The sequence below is a fragment of the Monodelphis domestica genome, chromosome 1, assembly GCF_027887165.1.
Source record: "Monodelphis domestica isolate mMonDom1 chromosome 1, mMonDom1.pri, whole genome shotgun sequence".
In the NCBI taxonomy this organism is placed as follows: domain Eukaryota; kingdom Metazoa; phylum Chordata; class Mammalia; order Didelphimorphia; family Didelphidae; genus Monodelphis; species Monodelphis domestica.
This window is the reverse complement of record NC_077227.1, coordinates 177618382-177633071: the sequence shown is the minus strand read 5'-3', so window position 1 is coordinate 177633071 and position 14690 is coordinate 177618382. Positions and strand designations below refer to the sequence as shown.

Sequence of the window (14690 nt, the reverse complement as noted above, 5' to 3'; positions counted from 1 at the left end):
CCAGGACAACCCCATTCCCCTGACCCACTGCCTCTCCCTGTTCTCTAGCCCCTGGCAGCCTCTCCCCGGAACCCCGCCTACCCCCAAACCAGCTTTTGGGGCCCACTATGGACGGCCCACCCACCTCGCCCCCACCAGATGATGACCCTTCGCTGAAAGTGTTCCGGTGCCTAGTGTGCCAGGCTTTCAGCACGGACAGCCTGGAGCTGCTGCTGTACCACTGCACTCTGGGCAGAAGCCTTCCTGAAGCCGAGTGGAAGGAGGTGGCTGGAGACACCCATCGCTGCAAGCTCTGCTGCTACGGCACTCAGCTCAAGGCCAACTTCCAGTTGCACCTCAAGACTGACAAGCATGCCCAGAAGTACCAGCTGGTAGCTCACCTGAGGGAGGGCGGTGGGGCCGCCCCAGCCCCTGGGCCCGCTCTGGGGGAGGGTGCCCCTTACGGGCCTGTCTCTCCCCTGCACCTGCGCTGTAACCTTTGCGACTTTGAGTCTAACAGCAAGGAGAAGATGCAACTCCATGCCCGGGGCGGCACACACGAGGAGAACAGCCAAGTCTATAAGGTTAACAAGGGGAGGGATGCATTCAGGGCTCCCCCAGGTCAGAAGAGAGGCCCCAAGGGCTGGGGGCTGCTTAAGGAGGGAAGAGTAACTGGGAGGGGGAAAGACCAGGCGGAGGAATGGGGGGGACGAGGGCCAGTGCCATCAGGGAGGATGTCATATGGTGGGGAGGGGATGAGGAACTCAAGATGGCGGCCCAGAATGGGAAAGAAATGAGGCTAGAGCCCAGGGAGAGAGAGTGTTTGCCCTAGAGAAGCTTTGTGGGAGGGGGGCCTGCAGAGGAGGGTTGGGAGGTCTTCTTTTGAGGGTAGGCAAGGGAGGATGTGAGGGTTGGGTGCTTATCTCCCAGGCCTAAACTCTGTCCTCCTCTCCTAGTTCCTGCTGGAGATGGAAGGGACAGAGGCAGGGGTAGAATTGGGACTTTACCGATGTCTTCTGTGTGCATGGGAGACACCTTCCCGGCTGGCTCTGCTGCAACACCTGCGGGCACCCGCCCACCGAGATGCCCAGGCCCAACGACGACTGCAACTGCTGCAGAGCGGACGAGTAGCTGAGGAAGGACTCTCAGCTCTTCAGAGCATCCTGTGCTTCAGCCACAGCCAGCCCAGAACTCTTGGTGAGGATGAATGGGGCCAGAAAGCAGGGGCTAGAGGGGCTAGACACAGGGAGACAGGGTGGCACGTATGGGCTCTCTGGGATGGCCCAGAGTTGATGATGCCCAAGGAGCACGGATGGCAAGGCAAGGGAAATGCGGTGCCACAGGCAAGGAGGACGGAAAAGGATTAAAGAATAGGAAGCAAGTAGGGAAAAGGAGTTGAGGGAGGATGGAGGCAGAGAGGTTGTGAGGAGAGAATGGGAGCTATAACAGTGCCAAAAGAATGGAGGCTCACAACAGTGTGTGCCCCAGGGGCCAAAGCAGACCAGGAGGTAGGAGAGAAAGGGGTCTCTTGCTGGGCATAGGGCTGGGGACTTAAGAAATTGTGAGGAAACCACTTCCTGACTTCTCAGAGGACGCTGGTCTCCTAGCAACTTTAGGGGACAAGTTGGGGGGGTGTGGGCTGCAGAAAGTGTAAGGGTTACAGGCACAAACCCTGGGAAAGGTTGGGAAGGGACACACACAAGCCTTGGTTCCCACCTGCTCCTGGTGTAGAGGAAGAGGCCTGTAGACAAGCTTTCCCAAATCTCCCCTCTCCTCTAGGACCTCTGCCCTGGGGCCAATCTCAGGCCTTCTGGGGGCTCACTGTGTCTTCAGGCTTCTGTGGAAACCAGTGACAGATGGGGGCCACAGACACCGAGAGCTAAATGAGGGGAATGTGGGGTTGGGAGGGCCGTGGGTGCCCGACTCTCCAGAGACAAAGATGGGCAAGGGCGCTGGCAGCAGGAACCAGGGAACAGGCGGCATTGACTGGTGCTAATTGAATTGCCAATATGCTGGCTGGAGTTAAGTGCCGGAGGGGCTCGGATCAATAGCTAACGATCTTGGCGCAGGGCTGAATGGAGTTAAGGAACTTTAACACTTTAATTAGGCTGCCAACGAAAATAAATTCCTACACATCTGTCAATTCTTCCTCTGGAGGTAATCTCCTCTCCAGGCCCAGCAGCCTCTGCTTTGTGCTATCTGTCTGCCATTCCCTGAACTCGCTCCCTCTCAGAACCTCTGCCTTTCCTCCATTCTTTTCCCAGCCTAGTGTTCTCCCGAAGACAAGCTCATTCCAGAGAGGAACCAGGAACAGTACAGAGGCCTGGCTCTGTCCTGAGGAGCCCTGTGGCCTCAGGAGTCACTGTAACTCACATTTACGGAGCCTCGAAGGGGGTGCAAAGCGTCCTGGGAGGGGGTAGTCCAGGCTCTTCCCTCCGTGATGGGATTTGCCTGGAGTCACACAATTAGGGAATGTCTGAGGCAGGCACTAAACCCATGTCCTTCAGTTTTCTTACCCATACAATGAGGGGATTGAATAAGATGATTTTCCCACTTTAAAGTTCTGTGATTCTCCTTCACCCCTCAGTAACTCTCCTCAGGCCTCCTACTTTCCTGCTTTGTAAAATTCATGGAATTCTTTCCTGACCACTTTCCCAAGCTTGTGCAGGTTATTCCTCCGTTCCCTTCCCTTTCTTCATTGGCCCTTGCTGTCCCATTGAGCTGGTTTTTCCCTCCTCCCCCCTTGTAGGGAAAGTTCCTATTTCTACCCATGTGGAGCCACTGACTGCAGAGAAAAACACTCAGAACAAGGCCCCTCCGTTAGGTGAGTTGCTCCTATCCTCCCCTTTCCCAAACTATCCATCCCCCCAGAACTCAGGACCAGGACAGTATCAAGGCTGGCCAGCAGCCGCCCCCTCCAGGCTAGGCCTCTGGAGCTTCAAGGGGAAGACTAAGCTCTAAGTTAGGTGTGGGAAGGAAACAGGGGGTTTGGGGGGAACAAGAGAAGGCATGATGGCAGCCCTCAGTCTGGCAGTGGAGGTTTTATTGGGCTCTCTCTAGTCTATTTTCAGAATCCCCAGATGTCTCTACTGGAGCTTTGCTAAGAGGCACTGCTGTACATGCAGGGGGCGGGTGTGTTGGGGGGAGCATGCAGAGATACTTAGGAGACATCAAATTAGATCGTACAGTATTTGGTTGTTTTGTTTTGTAACTCTTACCTTCCATCTTAAAATCCATACTAAGTATTGGTTCCAAGGTGGAGGAGGAGTAAGGGCTAGGCTAGGCAACGGGGGTTAAGTGACTTGTCCAGAGTCATACAGCTTTAAAGTAGCTGAGGTTAGATTTGAACCCAGGACCTCCCATCTCCAAGCCAGGAATGTCTTCAGTCTTTTATAGGAAGGGCCTCTAGTTAAAGATGGGGGTCGCTGCCCCACTATTCACTGAGCTGCCTAGCTGCCCTATAATATTGTATTTGTAGAGCGCTTAGCGCAGTAACTGGCACATAGGTGCTGTATAAACGCTTACTGTTTTCCCCATCTCCCCTACTGTCCTGCACTAATCATAAGTGGCAGGAGAATATGAAAAAAGGTAAATAAAATAAATTGGGTTTTCCAAACTCATTCTGAACCTCGTTTCCTTCAATCCTCAGCTTCTGAAGAGGCAGAGAATAGAACTGGCCCTTCGGGGGACAATACCAACCAGACTGTGGTCAGAATTGGGATGACTGGGAAGGGTTGGATGGGGCAGGTGGCTTTATTAGGGAATGATACGATTCAGAAAGGCAGAAGGAGGAATTCTAATCTGTACAGAGTTCTACAGAGAAAGAATTCTAGGCCAAGAACAGACTCACTCACACTCTTTAAATAAGTGGTTTTATTTCCCTTAATATGTTCACATACAATAATACTCGCTAACATTTACATAAGGTTTTCGTTTACAAAATCCTCTCCCATACGGCATAAGACCAACTGCTTTTATTCAGCCACAGCCAGAGGAAAATCTAAAGCGTTTTAATGGCCTCAGATGTGGAATCGCTAGGGGGAGGGAGAGTCCAGAGCAGCTGATTTGGGATAGGAGAGGGGCTGGGGGAAGACAGGAATGGCAGAAGGCAGCAGAGAAGGGAGGCGTGAAGGCTGAGCGAAAGAGGAGCCATGCAATCCCAGGTCTGGGGCCCTGAAGGTGGCAGCTTTTCTTCAGATGTTGCCCGGCATCACTTGCCTCTCCTTCCTGGGGAGAGAAAGGCAGGCGGAGCCCCAGGGAGTGGAGACACCCAGCTTAGATCACTTGCCAGGGCAGAAACAATTGAGTGCCCGAAAGGCCTGTTGTAGGCAGAGTGTAGGCACTATTCTTTAGCCCGGGAGGCTTTGGGAGCTATATAGTTTTTAAACACTTACCTTCAATCTTAGTTAGTACTGACTCCAAGGCAGAAGAGTGGTAAGGGCGAGGCAATGGGGGTTAAGTGACTTGCCCAGGGTCACACAGCTGGAAGTGGCCGAGGCCAGATTTGAATCTGAGTTGGCCCATCTCCAGGCCTGGCACTCCATCCACCAAGCCACCCCCAAGGCTATACACTGTAAGATGGCTTCTCTAGGTTCCAGAAGTAAAAGAGGGGACGGAAGGAGCAGAGCTGCTATGTATGTCTTCAGTTTGAATCTGGACAGACCCAAGTGTGAAAGCTCTCTAGCCCTTGGAACAGGCCGCCCCGTGCTGCATGCCAGGGCACGGTGACCACAGCAGATGCAGCGTTGTGCCAGCAGCTTCCATCCCTGGCCTTCTTACCCCAATAGGGTTAGGTCGGGGGAGCTGAGGGTTGGTTAAAGGTCTTTTCAGCCGTTTTTGCCTTCCCCCCATGGCGCAACACTCACCAAAAAAGTAAATAACCCAAGTGAGGAATTCTGGGCTGCAGCAACAGAGATGGGCCGGCTTTGGGGGCACAGGCCTGGTAGAGCGGTGACAGGAAAGGAGAGGACGCTCTCTGTCCAAACCATCCAGACAGAGCTCCCCATCTCCACACCCTTCTCCCCGCCCCTTCAGAGGGGGACCTCAGCCAGAGGGAGGAGGCCAGGCCAGAATTTTCCTGGGCCGCTGGCCACTGGGGGAGCTGTGGTGTTTGTTTACAAAAAAAAAAAAAAGGAAGAAGTAAAAGAAAGAGTGGGAGCTGAGCCGATTCGGAGGGAGGATGAGTGGGCTCCGACACAGGCAGGTATGGCCTCCTTCCTAGAACAGCTCTCGCAGGAGCGAGGACTGAAGAGACAAGAGGTAGGGGCAGGCTGGGCTTCAGGGTCGGGCCTCCGCGCCTAGAGGCTGGAGCAGGGAAGGGAAAAGGCAGAGGAAGGTGTAGGCGGGTGCTGGGGCCTGAGGGAGAAATCCAAATGACGTGGGGGATGGCTTGGTGGAGTGGCCAGGCCAAGGGGGCAGGGTCCTGCTGGGGCCAGGGGGGGACCTAGAGAGAAAGCTAAACCTAGAAGGGGGGGGATTAGAGAGAGATCCGGGCAAAGGAGAGGCAGGAGAAGTAACAGGAAGAGGAGGGTGCAGCTCCAAGCAGGCCTCGGGCCCTGCCCCCAGGGAAGGAGCAGGGAGGTGCCAGCTCCCTGAGCCCCTGGAGAGGTGTGGGCTGAAGCTTTTCTCATGGGCTCCTAAAGCGCCCCAGTGACTTGCTCTGGCAAGAGAACTCCAGAAGGCTCTGAGATTCTAGGTGTATGAGCCCAGGTGTGACAGCATGCCCACAGAGCAAGGAGCCCAGGTCTGTTCTCTTACCTTATACCCGCCCCACTCACCTGTCCATCCACCCAGGTGTACTGCTGTCCGTACTGCAGCTTCATCAGCCCTGCCAACGAGCAGGTACAGGCCCACACCATATCCCAGCATGCTGTGCAGCCCAAGTACCGGTGCCCGCTGTGCCAGGAGCAGCTGCTGGGACGTTCTGGTCTTCACTACCACCTTAGCCACCTGCATAATGTAGTACCTGAATGTGTGGAAAAACTACTCCTGGTGGTGAGTTCGAGACAACCCCTGGGAGTCCAGGGTACCTTTCTAGCCATAACACTGCGGTGCAGAAAGGGAAAAGGGTGGCCTTTTGGGGTGCTGGGCCAGGGAGGGTAAGAGAGGCCTCATCTTCCCCTCTGTAGTAAGTAGCTGGTCAGCAGGCTCATCCTTCCCTTTCCCTGGCCTGGGGGCCATTCTGTTCCCTCCCCTGCCTGTGTCCTTTACCCTGCCATTGCCTGAAATGGTTGCCCAGACTGACCAGAGAGAACCAAGCAGATGAAGGGCCCAGGCCAAGGCAGAAACTGGGGGGATGTTAGAGGGGAGGCTGGTCTGGCTTCACCAGTGCAGAAGTCTGGGGTGAAGATCTTTGGACTTTTTCCCTTTTTTAGGCCACAACTGTGGAAATGACCTTTTTGACCAAAGTGCTGCCTGGGACCAGTCTCAGTCCCATAGGGGATAGCCCTGAACCTCCAGCTCCTGGAACTGAACCAGGATCCAGTGGAGACTCAGCAGTGGGTAAGGGAAGCAGCAGCAAGTGTGGGGGATAGCTGGTGGGGGGAGGAGGTGGCCTGGGGGGGGGCCTCCTTACCCCCCTAATCTACTATCCCCTCTTCCTCAGAAGAAGGTCCCAACCCGATCCCAGAAGTCAACCCAGACCCTCTACCGGAGCCTCTTCCACCACCGGCTGAGGTCCCTGACAAGCCTTTGACAAGCCCCGAAAAGCCACCTTCTCCTGCCCCTTCCCCACTCCCTCAGCCCGACCCCCAGACTGAAGAAGCCCCCCCCTCCATGGCCTCCGTGGAAGAGGACGAGGGGCCGCCGGGGGAGCTTCGCCCAGCAGAGCCATCCCCCGCCGATGCTCGCCATCCTCTGTCCTACCGGAAGACCACCAACTTCGCTCTGGACAAGTTCTTAGATCCGGCCCGGCCCTACAAGTGCACGGTGTGTAAGGAGTCTTTCACCCAGAAGAACATCCTGCTCGTACACTACAACTCTGTCTCCCATCTGCACAAGATGAAGAAGGCTGCCATTGACCCCTCGGCCCCGGCCAGAGGGGAGGGGGGGGCTCCCCCCAGCGCAGCCGCTGCCACGGACAAGCCCTTCAAGTGCACGGTCTGCCGTGTCTCCTATAACCAGAGCTCCACCCTGGAGATCCACATGCGCTCAGTCCTGCACCAGACTAGGTCCCGGGGGGCCAAGGCTGATGCCAAGGCCGAGGGACCAGAGCGGAGCCAGGAAGAGCCCAAAGAGGCCGAGCCCGATGGGCTGGGGGGCCCAGAGAAGAAGACGACCGAGCCCAGCGGCTTGGTTTCAGGGCTGCCCTTTCTGTCCCCACCACCACCACCCTTGGACCTGCACCGCTTTCCAGCCCCTCTCTTCAGCCCTCCCGTGTTGCCACCATTCCCTCTCGTACCCGAGTCCTTGCTCAAGCTCCAGCAGCAGCAGCTGCTCCTGCCCTTCTACCTGCATGACCTCAAGGTGGGGCCCAAGTTGGCACTGGCAGGGCCCACCCCTGTGCTGTCGCTGCCGCCCCCCACTCCCCCAGCCCCAGCCCCTGCCCCACCCCCCAAGGTCGAGCCTGCGGAGCGGGAACGGGAGCGGCCCCCAGTGGTCGAAGAGAGAAGTGAGGTAGGGCCTTCTTCCCCGCCCTGCCAGCCTGCCAATGAGGCTGCCAGGACAGCGGCCAAGGCCCTTCTGGAGAACTTCGGCTTTGAGCTAGTGATCCAGTACAATGAGGGGAAGCAGCCGGTCCCGCCCCCTCCGGCCCCACCCCCGCCCGAGACCTTGGGGGGCGGGGACAAGCTGGCTTGCGGAGCCTGTGGGAAGCTCTTCTCCAACATGCTCATCCTCAAGACCCACGAGGAGCACGTCCATCGCCGCTTCCTGCCCTTCGAGGCCCTCAGCCGCTACGCTGCCCAGTTCCGGAAGAGCTACGACAGCCTGTATCCTTCCCCGGCAGAGCCGCCCAAGCTTCCCGACGGGCCTGCGGACCCTTCTGCTCCCCCGCTCTGCCCGCCCTTCCTGGGGCCCGAACCAGAGGCTGGGAGTAGCCAGCTCCCTGAGGAGCACCTGCGCCTGGGAGGACGCTGGGCCCAGGAGGAGGAAGACTGTGGGAAGGGCCCCATTCCCCCACCGGCTCCTGCAGGCCGCCGCTTCTCCCGCACTAAATTCACAGAGTTCCAGGCCCAGGCCCTGCAGTCCTTCTTCGAAACCAGCGCCTACCCCAAAGACGGGGAGGTGGAGCGCCTGGCGGGCCTTTTGGGCCTGGCCAGTCGTGTGGTGGTGGTCTGGTTCCAGAATGCTCGGCAGAAAGCCCGGAAACACGCAGGGGATGGGGGTCCAGTGACAGTCTTGGGAGCAGGGGGCGGATCTTTGGCCTGCAGGCGCTGCCATGCAGCCTTCTCTTGTATCTTTGAGCTGGTTCGGCACCTCAAGAAATGCTACGATGACCTGCCCCCAGAAGAGGAAGAAGAGGTGGGGGAAGAAGAAGAAGAAGCAGTGGAGGAAGAAGAACCAGAGGAAGAACAGGTAGCAGAAACCCCAGCGGGCCCAGAGGCTCCAGCACCAGGGTCTCCAGAGGGAGAAGACCTGTGCCAGGCAGAGACCACCAGGCCGGTGGGAAGAGAGACAGAAGGGATGTCCCCAGGCTCCCCCCGCCTGGCCCACACCTGTGACCAGTGTGCTGCCTCCTTTACCAGCCAGGAACTCCTGAGCAGCCACCGGAGACTCCACTTTGTGCCGCCAGTGCCACCTGGCGCCCCCCCACACCTCTTGGACCTCCCCCTGCTAGTGTTTGGGGATCGGGGTCCTCTGGTGCCGGGGCCCCCGACGGCCTCAGGGCCTCCTCTGAAGCGCAAGCATGAAGAGGGCAGCCTGTCACCCACAGGCAGTGAGGCTGGGGGGCCCGGGGATGGGGAGCCACCTCGAGACAAGCGTCTCCGAACCACCATCCTGCCTGAACAGCTGGAAATCTTGTACCGATGGTACATGCAAGACTCCAACCCAACCCGCAAGATGCTGGACTGTATCTCCGAGGAGGTGGGACTCAAGAAGCGGGTGGTGCAGGTCTGGTTCCAGAACACCCGAGCCCGGGAACGGAAGGGCCAATTTCGAAGCACTTCTGCAAGTGTACCCAGCCCAGCCATCAAGACACCCACTCCCCCCACCCCTGTGCCCTTCACAAAATTCGGCCTCCTGATGGGCAAAGTGGAGGATGGAGTAGGAAGGGAAGCCTCCAAGAGAGAAGCACTCGCCCTCCCCTCTGCAGCAGCCTCTCCCTCTGCTGGCCCTGCAACCTTTTTGCCAACCTCCAAGGAGGCCAGTGCTTCCCTACCAGATGCCACCCCAACACCCCCACTGCTTCCCCCACCTCTTGAGGAAGAGGTGCCAGATGAGCCTCTCAAGGCATCTCCAGAGACTGAGGTATGCAGCCCGTCAGGAGGGGACTTGAGCGACTCCTCGGCTTCTAGTCTGGCAGAGCCAGAGTCACCTGGCGCTGGAGGAGGGGGTGGGGGTGGTGCCGGAAGTGGGGCCGGGACCCCTGATGGGCTAGGGCAGCGGCGCTACCGGACCCAGATGAGCAGCCTGCAGCTGAAGATCATGAAGGCCTGTTACGAGGCCTACCGCACTCCCACCATGCAGGAGTGCGAAGTACTCGGAGAAGAGATCGGGCTTCCCAAGAGAGTCATCCAGGTGTGGTTCCAGAATGCCCGTGCCAAGGAAAAAAAGGCCAAACTGCAGGGGGTGGGAGGAGGCGGGGGAGGCAGCGGCAGCGAAGGCCCCGTGGGAGCTCCCCGAACCGACTGCCCCTACTGTGATGTGAAGTATGACTTCTATGTCTCCTGCCGAGGCCATCTGTTCTCCCGTCAGCATCTGGCCAAGCTTAAGGAGGCTGTGCGTGCCCAGCTCAAGAGCGAAAGCAAGTGCTACGACCTGGCCCCTGCCCCCGAGGCTCCTCGGGTCCCCAAGGCTCCTGCGCCGACCACCGCTGCCACGCTGCCTCTGGGGGCAGCCAGCACCCTGCCTCGCCTGGCGCCCGTGCTCCTGTCCGGGCCTGCTCTGGCTCAGCCCCCGCTCAGCAGCCTAGCCCCCTTCAGTTCAGGTGAGTGGGGGGACGGGGCGAGTCCTTGTCAGACACCTCGATCCCTTCCTCACGTCCTCTTCGGTCTCTGTCCTCTCCCCCCAGAGCCCTTCCTAACTCTACCCTGTTGGCACTCTCCCTTTGATCTCGTTTCTGGGGCAATAACTCAATGGCTCCCTGGCGGGCGAGGGTCACGCCAGAGCCCCTCATAGAGGCCGGTGGTGAGCCGGGATTCCAGAGGGAAGGAGATGGCACGGCTAGGGAGGACCAGCTCTCTGTGGCCTGCCCCGTCCCCTTGCTTAACCCCTTCTCTTCTTCTCAGGCCCTGCAGCCTCTTCGGGCCTCATTAGCCTTGCCGCTGCCGCCTCCGTTTTGCCGGCCACTACAGTCGTCCAGCCCAGCCCAGCTCGCCCCTTACCTCAGAGACCAGACCAAACCAACTCCACCACAGCCGACCCTGCCCCAGGCCCTCCCGTTGAAGCTTCAGGGGATGAGGTCCCTGATGAGCGTAAGTGTGCTGCTGCTGGCGTCACCACTTCCTCTACTGATGCCCTCAAGAACCTCAAGGCACTGAAGGCCACGGTGCCCACCTTGCTGGGGGGCCAGTTTCTGCCCTTCCCCCTGCCAACAGCAGGGGGGGCTGCCCCCCCAGCCGTCTTTGGTCCCCAGCTCCAAGGGGCCTACTTCCAGCAGCTCTATGGTATGAAAAAGGGGCTGTTCCCCATGAACCCTGTGATACCTCAGACCCTCATCGGGCTGCTTCCCAACACCCTCCTCCAGCCACCACCCCAGCCCCCCGAGCCCACGGCCACAGCTCCCCTGAAGCCTCCAGAGTTGCACCTCCCGGGTGAGGGTGAGCCTGGAGAAGCAGATGAATTGTTAGCAGGTACCACTGGCATTTCCACCGTGGATGTGACCCACCGCTACCTGTGCCGCCAGTGCAAGATGGCGTTCGAGGGGGAGGCACCTGCTGCTGCCCACCAGAGGTCCTTCTGCTTCTTTGGCAGGGGCCCCGGGGCCGCCGTGCCCCCCCCTCTCCGCGTGCCCATCTGTACCTACCACTGCCTGGCGTGTGAGGTGCTGCTGAGTGGGCGGGAGGCCCTGGCAGCACATCTGCGCTCCTCAGCGCACCGGCGCAAGGCGGCCCCGCCGACCCCCCCAGGAGGCCAGCCGGTCCCCAACGCCACGGCTTTTGCCAAAGAGGAAGCAAGATTACCTCACACGGACTCCAACCCAAAAACTACTTCTACCTCTACACTTCTAGCTTTATAAACAGAGAAACCAAGATAGGGGAAGAGAGGAGGGCGCTTCAGCTCTTCCTGGTGGGAGCTCAAACCCCCCACCCATACCCCATGGCTCTGCCCACCCTGGGGGAGTCTCCAGACCTCGACCCTCAGTGGGCTCACACACCCCACCTCCAGCAGTGTCCTGCCTCCTCCCCTGACACAGACACATAACCTGGCTCCTAGCCTCCCTGCAGACATCCCCTTTCTGCCCCCCATTCTTACATGTGCACTCCCACAGCCTGCCTCCCCACATATAGACACACACACCTTCCTCCCTCATCCTGCCTTCCCCAGCATTTTCATGGTCTCCAAGGCCTCCTGCCTCTTCCCCACGATGTCCCCAGCCACACCCCATACTGTGCTACTGACTGAGAAACGCCAAAAAGAAGAGAGAGAGAAAAAGAAAACCCAAGAGGACGAAGGGGGAAGGAAGGAAAAAAATATATGTACCACTCTCCTTTCCTCTCTCCCACCTCCTTTGTCCAGAGCGCAACACCGCTCACAACTCCAAGCTCCCAGCTGGCCAGCCCCCCTCGCTGGGGCCCAGGATGGGTAGGGAGTCTTGGAACTCTAACCAAACAAGAGATGGGGCAGGGAGCGGGGTCCCCTACTCCCCCATCTCCCCTCCCTCTCCAGCAGGGGAACCTCGGTAGCCTGGACTCTTGAGGAAGCCGCTGCCAGGAGCTCCTGTGCCCCTCTCCTTCCTACACCCCAGAACTGCAGTAACTTATTCTCAAAGGCTTTAAACACAGAGATCCTCTCAGCAGCCATGGGCCAGCCCCTGGTTCCAGGCCTGCCACCATTGGGCCCAGTCTCTGGGACCCAGTGCCGCCCATCAACGGCAAATCCAAAGTTCTTTAAAAAACTGAGACACACACACAACCAAAAAAGAGAGAGCAAGAGAGCGCGTACGCGAGAGAGAGAGATGGAGAGACCAGAGGAATGAACTAAAGAAAAATAATAAACTTGAAAAACACAGAAAAAAAAAACCCAACAGAAAACCCACCAAACAAAATGGTTTTTCCTGTTTGTGTCAGTGTTTTGGTTTTTTAGATTTTTAAAATTCTCTTGTGTTAAGGGTTGTTTTTTAAACCTCCCCATTTCTTTGGAAGAACAAACGGTTTTTAGCCCCTGAAATGGTTGAGCACCTCATGAGACTGAGAATAATGTTGTCACCCTATCTTTTCCCCTTCCCTGTTACAGATGCTGTGTATTTAAAGAGGAAAGGTAAAATCCCCAACTTGCGTAAAGAATCGTATCACCAAAAAGCTCTTTCCCAGAGACAGAACAGGGACTCTTGGAAACCCTGTCCAGAAAAATGTGGATGGATGTGGCAATTTGGTTTGTGAATCCTAGCTGTCCTTTCCTCCCAACCATTTTACTCCCCTCCTAAACCTCAACTCCAATTCCCATTTCTTGATTCCTCCCTTCATAACCTCTACTCCCTAAAGTTCTCCATCCTCTCTTTCACCTTCACCCACTATCTCCAGGTCCTTACCCTCCTCACTTCCCATCATACCACAGCCTGTATCTCCCATTGCTCAGTAGCTGTTCAACTGTTGAGGGGAATTTAGAGGTGCTAGAATATGTCCATGAGATCACAGGGACTTGCCCAATTGAGGGGGCTGTTGGGAGAATAAATGATGGTTTAAGCACAAGACAGGAGCTCCTCTCCTTAAAATTGGTCATTTTTCTAAGTAAATATGGTGGCAAGGGGCCAAGAGGCAGATGGAAGGTCTTGGTAAAGGACAAGTCCTCACTCATAAATATTGTGGGCTACTGATTTTCCTCAAATACTCCTGAATCCCTGTCCCTTTTCTAGTCCTCTGTTCTGCTAACAGTTTTACCTTTTTTTCCTTTACCTTCCACCTAACCATTCAACCCTCCTCCCCAATTATTAATTCCATCCTGGAATTTAGGTTTTCTAGTCAGTAAAATTTTCCATGCTAAACATGAGAGTTACAACTTATGTAGAAGAGAGAGAAGGAAGGGGAAGGGAAGAGAGGAAAGAAAAACCTAGCTTAGTCCTAGAATGACCACACAAGCTCATAAGTTTATAGTGTGATCTATAATTTACAAAGTGCTACCCTCTCAATAACCCAATGATATCTTGTGAGTTTCACTTTATGCCCCAAAGTCAGTCACCACCACCCAAGTGGGATCAGAGGGGCAGAACTAGTTACTCTGATGATGCCAAAAAATGCCAGCTACTAATGTAGGTAGCAAGAGAGGAAGCAACCCACCTCTAGTTGGTCCATGCTGCTTTTGCTATCATCTTTCTCTTCTTCCCTCTCGTTGCCCTCCTAACCCCCTCTCTTTCCCGTTGAAATTCCATGTATAAAACTATTTTCTTAGCAGCATGTGTATGAGGAAAGAGGCTTTTTAACTCTGTGCTTTATGGGAATGTGACTTGTGTATAAAGGTTGAAAACAAAAACACAGGAAAAAAAATAAGAGGAAACATTTTAAAAACCAAACCAAACCTGGCAGTTGCCTGGTATGGGGTGATGAGGTGTGGATTATTTGAAATTGCTTGTGGGTCCCTTACATATCTTTGAGCCTTCCAAGTGGAGAGGCAGGCTGGTTGGAGTCTGGACAGAAATCTTTACCCATCACATAGACTCTCATGTGTACATGCATGCAAACATAGATACACTGACCTGGAAAACGCAGGGGATACGAGAATAGTCACCAGTTGGTATCAGCTGGCTCTACACTAGGGGCATCACACTCATCTAGATCCCTGGGGCCAAAAAAAAGCCTGACCCCACTGAACTGAGGCAATCAAAGGGGCTATTGTTCTTCCCCCTTTCAGGCTGGTACCACTCCCATGGAATCGCTTTCTCAAGCCAGAAGTCCTTTGATCCAGCTCCAGCAGGCCAGCCTGTTGTTGGCCCAGCATCGGCCTGCTTTTGCCAGATGCTGAAAGGCCGATGTAGCCTTCTTGAAGTTAGTGCTGTTCACTTCCAAGTCCCCTGGAAGGATGCCAGTGTCACTTTATTCACATTCGGCAGTGATTATATATTTACACATTTATACATAGACCTACCTATAAGTGGGCCTTGAGTTTGCTTCTCTACCTGAGTCGCCATTTAATGGATTAAGACACTTGCCAAGTGGCAGCTGAGAGAGGCTGGCCACCAAGGGGACAAAGTCTGGTCTGGTGACCTGAGTCCAAGATCCAAACTTTGGTTCTGGATTCGACACTGTAGCTGGAAGTGGTACCAATGATTTTGACTGGTTGGTTTCAGTCTACCATGTCAATTGCATGTGATGACCCAAGGAAATGCTGTGAGGTACTTTAAGGGCATGAAGTGATCCACAGTATTTGAGACTGAAGATAAAAGAATCTGATGAAAT

At 56.0% G+C, this 14690-nt stretch overlaps 1 protein-coding gene across 5 annotated transcripts in view; it reads left to right on the top strand.

Annotated features, from left to right (window-relative positions):
- Positions 1-13807, top strand: part of ZFHX2 (zinc finger homeobox 2) — a 29102-nt gene extending 15295 nt beyond the window's left edge. For 2 of the 5 annotated variants that reach the window (XM_007479841.3, XM_056810077.1), the window contains exons 3-10: positions 49-563; positions 936-1176; positions 2729-2803; positions 3629-3687; positions 5773-5973; positions 6354-6480; positions 6584-10066; positions 10368-13807. In XM_007479841.3, coding sequence (XP_007479903.1) covers positions 49-563; positions 936-1176; positions 2729-2803; positions 3629-3687; positions 5773-5973; positions 6354-6480; positions 6584-10066; positions 10368-11317 — 5651 coding nt within the window. In that variant the 3' untranslated portion in view covers positions 11318-13807. The remainder of the gene's footprint in view (positions 1-48; positions 564-935; positions 1177-2728; positions 2804-3628; positions 3688-5772; positions 5974-6353; positions 6481-6583; positions 10067-10367) is intronic. The other 3 variants (XM_001369379.4, XM_056810078.1, XM_007479846.3) reach the window with 3 other exon arrangements.
- The last annotated feature ends 883 nt before the right edge of the window (positions 13808-14690 follow it).